The 16,617-nt window shown below is 39.6% G+C and overlaps 1 protein-coding gene across 1 annotated transcript in view; it reads right to left on the reverse strand.

Moving 5' to 3' along the window:
* The window catches only part of LOC108786298 (tenascin-R-like), a 197,533-nt gene that overhangs the window by 86,081 nt on the left and 94,835 nt on the right, over positions 1-16,617 (reverse strand). The window contains exons 6-8 of the mRNA XM_018555557.1: positions 11,676-11,826; positions 10,308-10,577; positions 2,795-2,980 (exon numbers count right to left, since the gene is read on the reverse strand). Of these exons, the coding sequence (XP_018411059.1) occupies positions 2,795-2,980; positions 10,308-10,577; positions 11,676-11,826 (607 nt within the window). The remainder of the gene's footprint in view (positions 1-2,794; positions 2,981-10,307; positions 10,578-11,675; positions 11,827-16,617) is intronic.

Here is a 16,617-nt window from a genome sequence, read left to right on the forward strand (position 1 = left end):
AAAATCATACCGCCAGTGAAACGCGCGTTTCACTGAACGGAAAAACGTGCTAAAAAACGTGAAAAAACGAGCTGAAAAACGAGCAGAAAAAATACGCTCAGGTGTGAACCCAGCCTTAGGGTACTTGAATGCGTTTTTAAGATTTAACTCCTGAGTTTTGTGTCACTTTAAGGTTGCTAGGATGGATAGCTGTAAGTCTATTATTGTACATGAATTGAAATGTACTTAATATTTATATATTATAAATATCTCATTCTGTTGAGCATTTCAAGCGTTCCCTATAAAGCTATTTTTCGAGATATCTATTTTATCACATTAATTTATCACAGTATGGTAGTTTTCAGCCTCTGAGCATTGTTATGTTTGGTTTTGACATCAGGTATTACAGCACACATGAACAAGTTTTATCAAATGTGTTAGCAAAATGAATTTATGACATCCAAACAATGTTGTAGGCACTTATTGGGGTTGATTTACTAAAGGGAAACAGGCTGTTCACTTTGCAAGGCAATTTTTTCCATTAGCTAAGTAAATGAGGTGAAACTTGGATGACTTCCATCATCCAATCACATGCAGCAAAAATATAGTTTTTTTTTTGTTTCCTTGCATGTAATTGGGTATTCTTTGCAGAGTGAATGTTAAACACAGACATTTTACCTTTAGTAAATCGACCCCTTAACCTCAGCCTAACACCTAACCCTGGCTGTAAAGATGAATCATGGACTTAACCCTTGATGTAAACATAAACCCCTAAAGTTAACGCTAAACCTGAATGTAACCCTTAACACCAGTCTTAAATTTATGTTTACATTTTTCATTTGGATTGCTAGATGTGAACATCTTTCCAGCAACCGTATGATATACTGAAACAGCTGTAGCAGCTACCGATAGGCGCTCTAAGACAAGATAACAGGTCATCTCTTCTTTTTTCCGTGCAGTTTGGTGGCCTCTACAGTGACATGTTAAAACTACAAGGTTAACTGCATTCTATCCCAACTCCAAATTCTGTTTCTATTTTCACAAAAACAATCATGCAACATGATTATTTTTGTGAAAATAGAAGGGGTTGAACACAAAAAAATAAATTTGCATAGGACAGTAAGATCTTGGAGAGAATCTACATGGTGCCTCTCCTGTTGTTACCCCCAGTCACACTCAGTTAGGGGGTAGAGTGCAGAATGCATATATCCTAATGCAATTAGGTAAGACCATGACAGCTGCCAGGTGAATGTGACCTGCAATATAGAAGCAGTTCTATCTGTGTGAGTGTTCAACTTATCTCACCTGAGCTAAGCCATACCTAGCTTTGTTCTGACTCAATTTTGGGGTAGCTTTCTTCTCATACTTTAGTGTTTCCCAAAGCATAAGACACATTTTCACTCTGGCTGATAAAGGTTATGGCTTGTTATCTACAAGAAGCCCAAAGAAGAGGAAACTTTTGGTTTACATGTAATACAGATGTGATAACTGCAATGAATAGTAGTACTAGTAGTAGTAGAATAAGGTCACTCTAGAGGCAAATGGTGACTTAAATCACACATAATACATGTCTACTGTTGTGGCTCCAGTGGTCATTTAGATACAACAGTGTATGGATAAGACTTATCTGAGAACCAGTGCAGTGTGTTTTTTTTAAACTTTTTTAGCATTGTAAATATTACCCTTTTATATTGTAATTGTCACTGTTTTAGTACCGTTTGGCGTGAATACCGTATATACCCGAGTATAAGCCGTCCCGAATATAAGCCGAGGTACCTAATTTTAGCAAACATTTCAAGTACCCCTGGATATAGGTTTAGTACTTTTACTACCAGCAGACGTAACCATTTATAAATTATTTCCTAAAAATACACAAATTATGATGTATGTTGTGATATTATGATATGATTTATATTATAATGCTCACTAATATCCATTTTACTGTCTATTCAATGTGCTATTAGCTAATCTGCTAAACTACTCCCCTGGTGTACAAATACTACTGGTTGCAAACCTCTGGAGTAATATCCCCTTTGCACACCGTACCAATGTACTGCAGAATCCAATGGGTGCTGGAATAACAGATGGATGGTGCCACAACATATAATCTAGAAGACATGCTGTCATCTTTATATCATCTTTATTTGTATTCCTTTAGCATGACATATGAATGCATCCATATGTCATGCTGAAGGAATACGAATAAAGATGATATTCCGAAGCCGAATGGTGTGCAGACAACATATCCTCTGGAATACATGACATACAGTAAGCATCAGCTTTATAAAACCAGGGGCACAGGAAAGAAAAAATGTGTAGAAATTCAAGTGACAGGACTAGAAAGTTCACATGAAACATATAGTTGTGACACTGTCGGCAGGTTGTATTGGTTAACACATGAGCTGTATATGTGAAGAGTCTGCTTAACATGGCTAAATATATGTACACAGGGTGCACAGGGCTCCAAAAGAATAAGAGCAGCCAAAAGGCAATACAAGTAGAGCCTGAGAAATACACTGGAAAGTATTGCAGAGACACTAGACCAAGTGTTCGGGTAGCATATGATAGTCTGTTGGCACTAAAAATGCAACTGGTGAGTTAATGGCAAGAGGGCTTATTTATGGGGCAACAGTAATTACCACTGAAAGGGATCCAAGAGTATTTTTATATGCACCAAAATTGTCTGTAGAATAAGTCAACCATTGAGTACAAATTATGATTGCTTCATTACTGGTGGCAATTAGAGATGATAAAGGCCATAATGATGTGATGCGATGGCTGTTTTTGGAAAAGAAAAACATTTGACATCACTTACCCGTAAGTGTGGCTTTTGTTGTCTGGCCAGGATGACGTGGTATTCTGAGTTCATGGTACTGATCACCTGCAAGGGTGCTAAAGACAACGCGGTACCCATCTCCCTCGGCTTCGCTGTTATCCCATTCCAGTTCCAGGGTTGTTGAGGCTCTTCCCATCACACGCAGATTTTTGGGGGCATCAAGTTCTGTGCAAATAAAGGGAAAACTGTCTGCATATTTCACAGAGTGTGGTGAATATTTTGAAACACATGCTTCTAATATATTATACATTCAGCACAGAAGAGATCATACACATATCTGCAGAAAACGTAGTTTTCACCTTCACCGCCCTTTATCATTTTATTTGATACCTGGCTACAGTCAGTGAGAGCTCAGAAATATCCTCTTATGACAGTGGTAATGTCTTTTTATTTATTCTTTTGCAATAAATGATATTATTAGCTACCTTATGGGTTGCTGCTTATTAGCTACCTTATGGGTTGCTGCTTATTAGCTACCTTATGGGTTGCTGCTTATTAGCTACCTTATGGGTTGCCTGAATTCTCATTGTTGGAAGATTAGGCGTGCTCCTCAACAAGTCTTGTATATGAAATAAGGTGCAGTACAGATCTGGGATTCATAAATGCACCACGGTCACATGCAATAATAGAATTCCAGATCGTTCCTTTCAATCGGAATTTAATGTAAGTAATTCTATATAATATATAACATCATATTATGTATCATTTATTAATTTATTTGTTTTGATTGTGAGTTTAAGTGTGTGAGTGTAGATTAGCTGCCAAGATGTTTCCTCTGGTGCTGGGATTTCCATGAAGTATGCTTTCAGTACAGGATCTGCACGCTCTCGGCGCAGCATGAGGAGCGTATACAGCAGAATAAGGGTTAATTAGTGTCAGGGCTGAGTTTAGAGGTTAAATTAAATGAATTGGGAGTTCAGAGTTTTAGGAATACAGCAGATCTAAAACCAAAACCAAAAATGTATTGCAAATATACTGCAGCTTATGAGTCCTTAGAAGCTGCATTAGTTTATTATTTTTAGTTTTTTTCCCTTTAATTTCACCTGGTGATCCTGTGAATAACACACTCCCTGTTCCTTTGTGCCTGCACTTGTTTGTCTATTAAATTAATGGAGGCAACCATGGTTGTCACACAGGCTGCACTTTCAAAATGTTTGCATTTCCAATAAATGGTTTGTGGCACACTTTTGGGCGTAACAATTGGGAACAGAGTTAGATAATAAAGCAACACTGCAGTTGCCATAAAATATCCCAAAAGCAGTTCTCAGCAAAAGAAGAGGTATTATACATACATCCCCAGAGGCTTTTTCAGAGCTACAGCCTCAGAATCTTCAGCTTTCTAAGCTTCTGGGGCATAGTAGTGACATAATGATCAGTGGATGGAACTACAGCATGTGGCATTGGACACTGGAAGCTTTGAACAGAGGCTGTAAGGCTTGAAAAGTAAAGAAAGGAGACATGGGCTGTAAACACAGATTCTTCACTTGCACTCAGCTCTGGGAACCCCACCTCAATAACTAAAAGTGGACTAACAGCATGGAGAGCGCTGTGTGGATATACTATAATATATATACACCAATAAGCCATAATATTTTGACAACCCACCTAATATTCAGTAAGTCCCCCTTTTGCCACCAAGACAGCCCTGATCCATTGAGGCATGGAGTTGTTTTTCTAGCACATCCCACATACTGTATTATCAATTGCAATGAGATCTGGAGAATTTGGAGGCCAAGTAAACACCCTGAACTTGTTGTTTCCTCACACCATTCTTAAACCATTTTTGCAGTGTGGCAGGGTGCATTATCCTTCTGAAAGATACCACTGCCTTCAGGAAATACCATTTCCATGAAGGGTTGTACTTGGTCATCAACAATGTTTAAGTAGGTGTTACATGTCAAGGTAACGTCGCCATGAATTTCAGGACCCATGGTTTCCTAGCAGAACATTGCCCAAAGCATCACACTGTCTCCGCCGGCTTGCTTTCCCATAGTGCATCCTGGTTCCATCTTTTCCCCAGAAGAGTGATTCACAAGCAGCTGGCCATCCACATGACGTAAAAGAAAATGTGATTCATCATACCAGGTCACTTTCTTCTATTGGTCTATGGTCTAGTTCTGATGCTCATGTGCCCATTGTAGGTGATTTTGGCAGTGGACATGAGTCAGCATGGGCACCCTGACTGGTCTGCAGCTACACAGCCCCACTAACAACAAACTGTGATGCACTGTGTGTTCAGATACCTTTCTATCGGAACCAGTATTAACTTTTCAGCATTTTGTGCTACAGTAGCTCTTCTATAGGATAATGGTACACATCCAGCCTTCGTGTCCCACATGTATCAGTGAGCCTTGGCCACCCATGACCCTGTCACCGGTTCACCAGTTTTCCTACCTTGGATCACTTTTGGTAGGTCCTGACCACTGCAGAATGGGTACATACCACAAGAGCTGCAGTTTTGGATTTGCTCTTACCCAGTCATCTAGCCATCACAATTTGTCCCTTGTCAAAGTCATTCAAATCCTTACGCTTGCACATTTGTTTTGCTTCCAACACATCAACTTCAGGGACAAAATTTTCAGTTACTGCCTAATATATCCCACCCACTTCTAGGTGCCAATTATAACGAGAAAATCCATGGTATTCACCTCAACTCTTAGTGGTCATAATGTTATTGCTCCTCGGTGTATACTGCCCTAGTTGCAATGGCTTGTTTGTGTTCACAGCAAATAAAACAATCTTTGTGTCACGAGCAGGCTTCAGGCAAAAGACCGATGGGTAAATGTTATTTAAAAAAAAAATTTTCACTGAATATTGTGTTTTGTCTGTCGCTTTACTCTTTTAGAAATCAAATATATCAATATAATGCTCTGTCCAAGAATAACAAAATTAGGGATTAAAGGGAGTCTGTACTGGGAAATATGGAGGCTGCCAGTACTGGTTTCTCCTAAAAATATTTGCATCTAGCAGATCCAAAGGCTTTAATACTTTCTCAGTTACTGGCCCCAAACATTTATATAATGGATTTCAGACTCCTCTCTGTCTTGACTTACTGCAGGCTTCTTCTGGGTTATTGAATTATAGAAATCAAGTCAGTAATTGCAGGTTTTATGTACCTCTTAGCACAGGTTTCCTTTAAAAAAATGTCAGACTGTGAGGTCCGTGTAATGAGAAAAAATGTATTATAACAGTCAAATCTTCATTGAGTAGTAGTGTGTAGGTGAACATTAAAGTAGATATGTGAAGCAATCTTGCTAATAAAATCAGGAGCAAAATTCCAGAACATTCACATGTGTTATTGGACGAAGTCCTGCTCTCTAACTTTAAAGTATATTGCAAGCTAAAACTTTTCTTTTGAGTTTTGCATAGAGTAGGGATGGGTTAAAACTTATTTTTTCTTTTTTTTTTTTACTGCTGTCTGTGTGTCCAATGATGAGATCCACTCTCTCTATTCCTCCTGGTAACTATTTCCACTGGGACAGAAATTGATTGCAATTCTGTAACAACCAGGTTCTACAGAAAAAAAACTAGTAAAGAGAGAAAGTACACAATCCCACATAAATAAGAAAACATGCTTTTATAGGCAGCATAATGTAAATATCCACAATGACTGACAGCTTGTGGACACAATATTTGCTGTTCTTAGCATACAAAACATCCAGAGGAAGCATTCCTTTAGCAGGTTGGAGGTCAAACACATTGAGGTCCACATGGTATACGGTTTTAGAATAGACAGCAGTGCCAGGACTTAGTAATTTGTTTGAGGTGTTGAGAATGCCCAACACAGTGTACTGCTGAATGGCATCAACAGGGGAAAGCAGTGTCAAAAGAAACCCTGTCTCTTCATATTTGATAGGAGGCACCATACCTACCTACACTCCCGTTCTGGGCACCTCTTATGGGTGCAGCCAGTGGTATTTATGAAAATCACCACCATAAATAAGGCACAGGCTTCCCCAAGATGGTGCCAAAGCCCATGGAGGAGGACAAACAAGTCCATTCTTCAGGCTTCAGTTAAATGTTGGCAATGGCAGTAAACCAACTCAGCATAAAAGGAGGGTGAATCGGTGAGCACATTACCCATTCATAAGTTCCTGCACCACAAGCGAGGTCTGAAAGAGCAATGGGTGATGGACCAAAAGAGGACACCTACACCCTTACACCCCTTCTGCAAAGAGCCCATCCACCAGATGCTGGACCTGGAAAGTACATGGAAAGGGTGATAGAGGTTGCACTCGACCCCCCACCTACATACCCAGAATTTTACAGTTCTCATCGCAACACGAATTGAGAAGACATTTATCATTAGAGACAACTGTACAAGCGTAAACTGTCTACAAGGGCATTTTCTCTCACAATGGCACATTGTGGCACATACAGCAAACAGTAAAAAAAAAAAGAAGGAAAATAGCAGCGATTTTAATCATTCCATTCTCTATCCCCAAAAAAAGTTTTAGCCTTAGATATACTTAAAGGAGACCTATTGGATAACCTTTTTTTCCCATAGTTCTCTTTAGGGTCACGGGAGGACATATACTAATGTCCTCCCGTGACCCAAAACTCAGTATATAGCGGGCTATTGCCTCTATATGCTATATGCTAAGAGTGCCACACACGGGATGGATCCCAACAATACTGTTGAGATCCACCACGCTCAGTGATTGATAACGGGCTCTGCCTATATATAGGCAGAGCCAGCTATGCCCGCCCCCTCCCCTGTCCGTCCCTCCAGTCAGCACTGGAGTATCAGAGTAGGGAGGGGGGAATCCCTGCTGGGAAATGAAGTGCCACTCTCTGCAGGGAGATGATCGGGAAGCGGATCGACGGTATGTTTTTGCTCACTTCCCAATCAATAGAGCCATTGTTTCAGTGTCACAAGTCGGCTCTATGGGGATGAGTGTAATTCACTCAACCCATAGTTCTCTTTTAAAGAACTATTGGGGGTGTAACTAGAAATGACAGGGCCCATGGCAAAATTTTAAAGGGGCCCTTTCAGTGGTTAGATGTCTATAACGCACCCTTTATACACCCCTTTTTATGGTTATGGGTGGGAGCCCTTCAACACTGTAACAACTCAGATTTTGTCTTATAGGGTATAAGGCAAGGTCATTTTATCCATTCCTTATAACTGACCCACTTCATGGAAGAATCTTGTTTAACGACCCATAAAATGGTATAGCTGCATTTTGAAGTCATGTTTTAGGTAGATATGAATTATCAAGCCATTATTTACAGATAGCACCCATTTTTGTAAACAACCATAATACTTGTCTGTTGCTGAAATCATTTGAAGCTGAACTCCAGGCAAACAGCTAAATACACAGATAAAATACATACAATATATGGGAGCTATTATACTTGTCAACGGATTTGTATTTCTGTATCCCTGTCTATTTAGTCCTGAGATTTACACAGATCTGCCATGCAACACTGCGCTGTCTGGAAGAGCATGTCATCGTTCTCTGTTGCAATGTCACTTTCAGTGTCCCTCCCATGACTGGACAGTTCATCTGTCACTCTGCACTCTCCTCCTTTCAACATTTTCCATGCACTGCAACACACCCTATTGGCTCATTGTGTTGCTTTTACACTTTCCGCCTGTCTATGTCTAGCTTTAATGCTACTAAGTCACAGGCTTAGCAGCATTGGCATCACAGCCATGAAACTAGAACTTTTACAGGAAGAAGTCAGTCAGTGATAACAGCCCATGCTGTATGTTTCCAATAATTCTTATTTGATAGCATGGGATACTGATCAATTTTTTTTTATCCAATAGCTTTTAAATTACCCAAGCTTTCCTCCGCAATCTAATTACTGTATTTTGTATCTTGTGATTAAAATATGCCTTCCCTTCCAAATGGAGCCTTGAACAGATGTTTGTGTTTAAAACGGCGGTACGATTCGTCCTTCATTTTGTCTGAGAGACAAGCAATACACATTCCTTAGGTGCCATCTACCATGTGTTGTTTTTGCACTCTTATAACCTGTGTTCACAGCAGATGAATGCATGTCATATTTACAAGTTCACACGCAATGCACAAGTGGAACCCTTTAAAATACAACCAATTGACTGCTCCTCTGGCACTGGGAATATTAACATATTCAGTACAAAAATGTGATAATTACTTATGAAATTTGAGCTATGCCTTAAATTGTCTGTTTAATGCTTTGGTCTTAAGGCCTTTTTTTCAATGATTTTCAGCATCACGAAACAACAGCCAGAAAACTCTCTTGAGTAATTTAAAGCTCAGCAGGACTTATAAGCCCTGTTGTGGCACAAAGCCTGCTGCCTGACTCCGAATAGCGGTGGGCTTAAAATAAGTGGATTTGGATGTTGATGTTGTTTCAGGCCTGGACACCCTGAAACTACAAATTGATACTTCCAAGCCACATATTATGAACTTAGTGGCTCTTTTTCCAGCTGACAAAGGCTTTGCCAGCAAGTACTTTGGAACTCAGAAACTATAACCCAGGTATTTCAAGGAGACTGTATCTAAATGTGGAGAATTTATTTGCTAACCAAGATTTTCCATGGCTCACAACCTTTTTTTTTTGCATCCTTGCTTCACGAATACTGATACGCTAAGCTCAATTATAAAGTGTTTAGTATGGAGTGCATAAGGGGGTTAATGTCATTTAAATTCTAAATATGTCTTATTATAATCATTTTGAGGACACCAAACTTCCAACTGTCTTAGAGAGCATCAAAGCCACCAGTGGAATGAAGAATAGAACAACAGAGGACTTGGATCATATTTCACCAGACATTACATTATTACATGGGTAATTTGCAGGAAAATGTAAAGTTAAGATTAGCAGCATCATTTATGACAGGTGGCTTAAAATAAATCCCAGTAAATAAATTACAGTTATGACCTCCGCTCCATATTGACTCCATACTATGTCTATACACACATCAGCATTCACCGATGGTCTGGGATAAGATTTTACAAACAAACTAAAACACTATAGCTTTCCAGATCCATTATCCAATCATAACTTTAATCTAACTAGGTTTCTGTTTATCCTACTTAATGATAATGTTGGTCAGTCATCCACAGGTCCAGTTCACCAGCTTGAAAAGATTCTTACATTTGATAACATATATTATATATTTTTACTTACACATTTTTTTTTATAGTACCATATGCCTCTATAAGCTCTTCACTTTAGAAACAAATAATTATCGAAACATGAATGTGTTTTAATGGGTTTGGGAGGAGAATGCTCATTTGTTGGTTTGGGCATAGGTTAACTCAAGGGAAAACCAGGCCACAGCCTTTATACTGCCTAAGCAGCATGCTCTGGCATCAGTACTAGCTAGTTATACTAATATATTTTTGTTCGGTAAATCTTAGATTAAGTGTATTTTCAATGGGTAAGTTTGAAACATTTATTTAGAAAACATTCAATGACTCTCTTAGATTGATACCGTATTTCCTGTGTACGTTTAGAATAGAAATATTTCAGGCAAACTTAAACAGATGGTTACCTGTAGTGAAAGTTGTAGTGACAGGATCGCTGCGTGTGTCTCCACGGATACCACATACTGACACCTCATACTGTGAGCCAGGCCGCAGGACTTGCATGGAGTACTGACTCAGGGGGGGTTGTAGACGGAAAGTAGTCTTCTCCCCTTCCCCATTGATTGGCCCATACTGTAGCTGAATGAAGTCCAGTCTGGCTCTTGCAGGGGTCCATTCAACAAAGGCTACTGTGTCAGATACATCTCTGACTAAGATGTTGGAGGGACCATCAATGGCTGGAACAGAAAAGCAAAATAAGTGGCATTTTTCCAGTGTATTTTCTGTTCTAATTTAGTGTATCAGTATCCTTGATCAGGCCTTCAAACAATTTCCTATATATGGACAAAGATTCATTATAGTAGGAGTGAGAAAAGATACATCTACCGTACGGCATACGTCCTGTGCTGACCAAGTACTTAATGCACTGTCTACATAAATCTTTCCTGTATCTTCTACTATTTGTTGCTATATTAATCATTTCACTACTCTCTGTTATTGGCTGCAATAAATTAAAGCCACTCAGAGAGGTTTGTCTGTTCAGTTTTCACTTATATTTCATAGAAATCCTCAGAATTATTTCTGCTTTTATGTCTGCTTTTGATTGTGTTAGCAGCAGGTGCAACTTTAATATTAGAGAAGCAGCCTGTCTAAGGATAGAAGAACATTTTGATTTACTAACAACTACAGTATGTAGAGTAGTGGTCCCCCTGGACTCAACACATAGCATGGGGAGATCATTGGGAAGAACATAGTGGATGGAAGCATTACTGGACCAATGCATTTCCCCCGATTTGTGGATAAGAGGTACAGAGGTGAGTGTGATTGACAAAATTTGTAGATCAAAATGTTGTAAAGTTTATTTTCACAGCAAACTTGTAGTCATTTCTTCTTTGCAACACTGCACTCATCACACAAAGCATTAAAAGCAGCATAAATGCCCTGGATGCTTTAGGATGCTATGGTGGCTCCTTATTCGACTAAACATGTAGGTGTTAGGTCACATTTTCTGCTGTAGATGAGAATCAAGGTCCAGATTGGCTGCTCCCGAACTTTGGCAGAGATCACATGACCAATGGTGTAGGTATCTGGTCATACAACTTGCTGCCATGGTTTCTAAAGCGAAGGTATTTCAGGGCCTGTTCTAAATTTGTCAATCTTTTATCAACAATGGAAGATAAATGAAAGATCAACTTCCATAACTGTTATTTAGCCAAATGTCTAATCCAGCAAAACAAGCTATATCTATGTAGAAGGAACAGTGTTTAGGCTTCATAGGTTTGTACAAGGCTTCAATTATGTAATTCTAACCTTGGTCAGCAAAAATTTGTTCTTACCAGTTGATACGCTTCCGGAAGTTGGGGGACTCCTGGCAGGCTCTTTCAGTGAAATTATGCTGATGGTGTACTCCTCTCCGGGCTTTAGTCCTGTCTGATTATAGGATGTGACAATGCTGGGGAGCTGAACAGTCAGCCCACCTTCGTTATTCTGTCATTGGAAGAAAGTTATATATTAGGTAGTTTTGCTATTTATAAACAGAATTATACAAGAGACAGTGGAATGCAGTATACGGTTGAAGTGATAAACATGTACAAGACTTGCTCAAGGTTAAGGCTACTGAAGCAACCTCCATGCCACCCATGATTTAAAGGCCTATATAACAACATCGTGAAATTAGAATGATCACCTCCAAGCTTGCCATTTGTGAATTACAGCTTGTTCCTTTCATGCTTAAATTTCAGTTTTCCAGAAGATTCCACAACCTACAGTGAAAGCCTTTCAAAAACTATTCACTTACTATTGGGCAAACATTGGTGGGTTTGATTATTTGTAGACTTCTTATAACAGATGCAGATCCTAGCAGGGAAATATCACACCAGTTTTACACCTGCCTCCCTCACCATACCAACCCTTGCCCAGGCTGCATGAAAAGATGATGTGACCATACTCTGTTAGTTGGATTCTTGATGGGATCAAATAGAGCAACCAGAGTTGTGAAAACTGTATATACAGTAGTATGACTAAAGCCTAAAATATCACATCTATTATTTATATAGCTAGTCCGTGAAGCTTTTACTATATGGTCATGTTGATTAATAGGAATTTGCCTAGACCTAGATCTAAAACTATGTTGATTTATGAGAGTCTATTTCTGTATACATTTTTAGCATAAAAGATTGCGTGGAACAATAGGCCTCTTCAGTTTCAAGGCAATTGTAACATTTTGTATAGGAAGGGGAAAATGTTACATTAATATTTGCTTAATGCATTAGTGGCCTTCTTTCACAATGTTTTTACTGAGATGTCAAAGTTTAGATTAACGGTAACATTCAGATAGAATATTCTAGGAATCAAATTAGGATTTGTAAAATAATGCACGGGGGCCAGGGGGAAGAGGTACAGAGGGGAGGGTATGAGGAAGGGAGAGGGGTGGGGCATTCAAGAACTTTGCCCACATCTTTAAAATAACAACAAACACACCATTAGAAATGTTTAGTAATGACAATCTACTAACATACTTCTAGATAATTGTCGGCTTTGTATTCTTTGCATACCTTATTTCTCTTTTCTTCCCCAGTCTTCTGACAGTGGCCATGTTAACTAAGGGCAGGTTACTAGATCACCACATACTCCTTTTACAGTGAAAATCCCTTTGCCTGAGATCTCATGAGATTAAAGATGAGATTTTCCAGAAATGCTCTGCTGATGTAACCTTCCCAGGATGCAATGCTTTGGCACATTACATCGTTTGTAATTCATTACAAATGACATAATTTGCCAGAAGTGGACCAGGAAGTAGATGAACCCTATTTGTAAGTAAATGAAAAACAAGTTTGTTTAACTAATGAATGTAAGTTAATTTTCTATCAGCATGCAGAGTTGCATGCTGATGTGATTTTTAGTAAAAGGGGGTAAAGGTCCACTTTAAGGAAAGTATTTGGAAGTGTGCATTGGCTTGTAAACCTTGTATGGATATATGCTGTGCAAACATTAGGCATAGGTGGATATGTAGATAATGGAACCTTAAGTCTTCATGCACATGGGTGCTTGGGGGCTGTACATGTTTGCTGCTGTCACTATTTGGCCTAAAAGTTTCCATCTGGCTCCTTCAAATTCCTAATCAAAGAATGCTGGAAGGGTGTTGACTGGGGCATTCACTCTGCGAATTTTGGGCGGTCCTTTAGGAATTAAAGGTAAGGTATTCTAGGTTTATTTGTGCTTTAAGGTACAAGCTTATCTTTATATCATTTTTATTTTATTTTTTAAATTTCTATGGGGAACCAGATATACCCATGAAGCACCCATGTGTTCTAAACAAAATGGCCACTGAAACCACACTATACCTATTATAACTGGCGTTCGTGTATAGTGAATCTCACTGTTACATTTTTGACTAAGTATATAAATAAAAAAAAACTTGATTTGCTTTGATATATATTAGCATCTAGAGTGCTAGACTGTACACTGTATACCCCTTCATTACAGGGACATTTTCTCCTTTCCAGTGCTGTGACAGTTTGACTGACAATTACTCGGTCATGCAACATTGTACCCAAAATTAATTTTTATAGCACTTTTTATTATACAATAGAAAGAGACCGAAATCTTTAAAAAAACAAAAACTTGTTTCCCTTATTTGTTATGAAGCATATTGAACAAAAAAAACTCTAGAAGAGCAGAAACATCCCCAAAGTGATCCTTTTTGCAAATAAGTATTTTGCTACAATTTTTAAAGAAACATGCTGGTATTGTGGTGGTTAAAACATGGAGCTTGGTAACGGGCCACTAGGTACAGTGCATATTTAAATGTATAGTCATACACAGAGGGAGGAGGGGGGGCGAAGGGGTTAATCTACATATCGCATACAGTGAAAGGATGGAGAAGAGGGGTTAATGTACTGGATAGGGGTGGGGAAATTACTATGCGAGTCAGAGAGTGGACAAAGCTCAAATGTACAGGTCACACTCAGAGGAGGGGAAGGGGAATGGATAAAAAATATTACACAATCAAATTAATTAAAACCTCCCACCTGCTGCTGCCCACAATTCCCTCCTTCATTTATTCACTGAATCCTCCTTCTACCCTCTATTCCTCTCAGGACTGAGTAAGGGGAGGGCTTTCAAATGTAAACAGTAGTAGTGTACTGTTTACATTTGTAATTGCTGTGATTGGCCATCACAGTGATCACAAGGATCACTGACATTTCTGGTTGGCGCTGTGCATTTTGCCTGTGATCTGGACTGTATAGTGATAGCTTGATCACGGGCATTCAAAGGATGCACTGGCTGCCTCTGTCTGTTTTCTGCAGCACCGTTTTTAAACAGGATTTTAGAAATAAGAATCATCCTTGTCACCAATGTGCACCAGCAAAAATGTGTTTCGTTTCGTTTTGATTCGGATTTTGCATATTTAGTTTTTCGGATTCTGGTACGCAATTGAATTCGTTGCGGGATTCGGACAAAATTCGTTAGCAGTAGTCGTTTTTCGTATTCGGGTACGCAATTGATTTGGATTCGGCCGAAATTCGTTAGCGGTAGTCCGGTCGAAATTTCGTTTATTGGCCGAATTGGCCGCAAAGTGACATTAGAATTTTTTTTTTTTACAGTCTGCAGAAGATGGGGAAAAAAGCGTGAGGTTCCCCCCAATTCATACCAGACCCTTTAGGTCTGGTAGGAATGTTAGGAGGGACCCCCCAAGGTAAAACAAAAAAAAGTGCGTGGAGTTCCCCAAAAACCCATACCAGACCCTTTAGGTCGAGTAGGAATTTTAAGGGGGAACCCCAGCCCAAAAAAATGGGGGGAAAAAACGTGGGGTCCCCCCTAACAGTCCAACCAGACCCTTGATCCGAGCACTGGCCCAGCAGGGCAAGAAAGGGGGGTGGCGATCGAGCGGCCCCCCCTCCCTGCGCCTTACCAGGCCACGTGCCCTCGGCATTGGGAGCGTGTCCCCGTGCCGATGGGGACAGGGGCCTCTTCCTCACAACCCTGACCCGGATTTTGGGGGGAACCCCACGCACTTTTTTTTGTTTTAACTTGGGGAGGGGTCCCTCCTAACATTCCTACCAGACCTAAAGGGTCTGGTATGAATTGGGGGGAACCTCCCGCTTTTTTTTTTTTTTTCTGCAGACTAAACAAAAAAAAAAGAAAAAAATATATTTTTTTCTAATGTCACTTTGCTGCAACGAAATTTTGTCCAATAAACAAAATTTCGACCGGACTACCGCTAATTAATTTTGGGAAATCGGGAATTCGGATTCGTTTGCATTCGTTTTAGCTGTAATTCGGAATTCGGATGCATCCGAATCTCCGAATTTCCGATATTTCGTCCGAATTTCGATTCGTTTGTATTCGTTTTAGCTGTATTTCGGGTGCATCCGAATCTCCGAATTTCTGAAAATTCGTCCGAAAAAACAAGGTGACATGTCTAGTCAACTTGTTTTTTTACTGTAATGTAGATATATTGTATATGTTACTACATTGAGGTAAGCAGTTTAGGAGTGTTAAAAGTGCCTTTATATTTGATAAGCGAACCAATGACTACTCTGTGTATGTTTTTTTGTAAACTTACTGTAATATGTAATATGTGATGATGTGTGATTTTATTTCTGCAAACCGTGCATGCCAATCCATTCTATAACCTGAGAGCGGTAACTGGAGTTCCTTTTCTGCCTGTTCTTTTCTGCCTGTTGCTTACAGAACATCTGCAGATTATACCAGGAATGATCAGTCACCTCTCTGCTGACATAATTGAGAGCTTAATATCCCGCCATGTATCAGCTCTACGTAGAGCCCAGGAAAACGGCAACACAAGCTCCTTATCTTGCCTCCATCCTCTATATTTTCCATTATTGCTGATGGCTTCTCCATCCAGCTGGTCAGCGAAGCATGCAGCTTATGAGCATCCAGTGACATCAAATCATTCACCTGAACGTGACAATTCTTTCACAGTAGCAAACAAAGGCTTGATCTATTCCATCCTTGTCCGAGGTTCCCTGTCTGGAGGAGAGGTGATCTTTCGCCCACACACTCCTCATCCCATCAAACGCCATTGATAACCACTTCTAAAAAGATCTTTTCTTTCTCATCAGAGGCAACTGACACAAGCTCAATCACACATGTCATGACTTTCAAAGATCTTTTTAAGCCTTGTCACATGGAGGCAGACAAGGACACAGCCTTCCGCTGTAACCAGAAGATGAACAGAAAACAGCTCTTTAGACAGGTGAAAAGAACTCAAATAACATTTGGCCTTAGCCCAGTTTAACAGCTCTGCAACTC

Source organism: Nanorana parkeri, unplaced genomic scaffold (genome assembly GCF_000935625.1).
Source record: "Nanorana parkeri isolate BGI_ZX_2015 unplaced genomic scaffold, ASM93562v1 scaffold201, whole genome shotgun sequence".
Lineage (NCBI taxonomy): Eukaryota > Metazoa > Chordata > Amphibia > Anura > Dicroglossidae > Nanorana > Nanorana parkeri.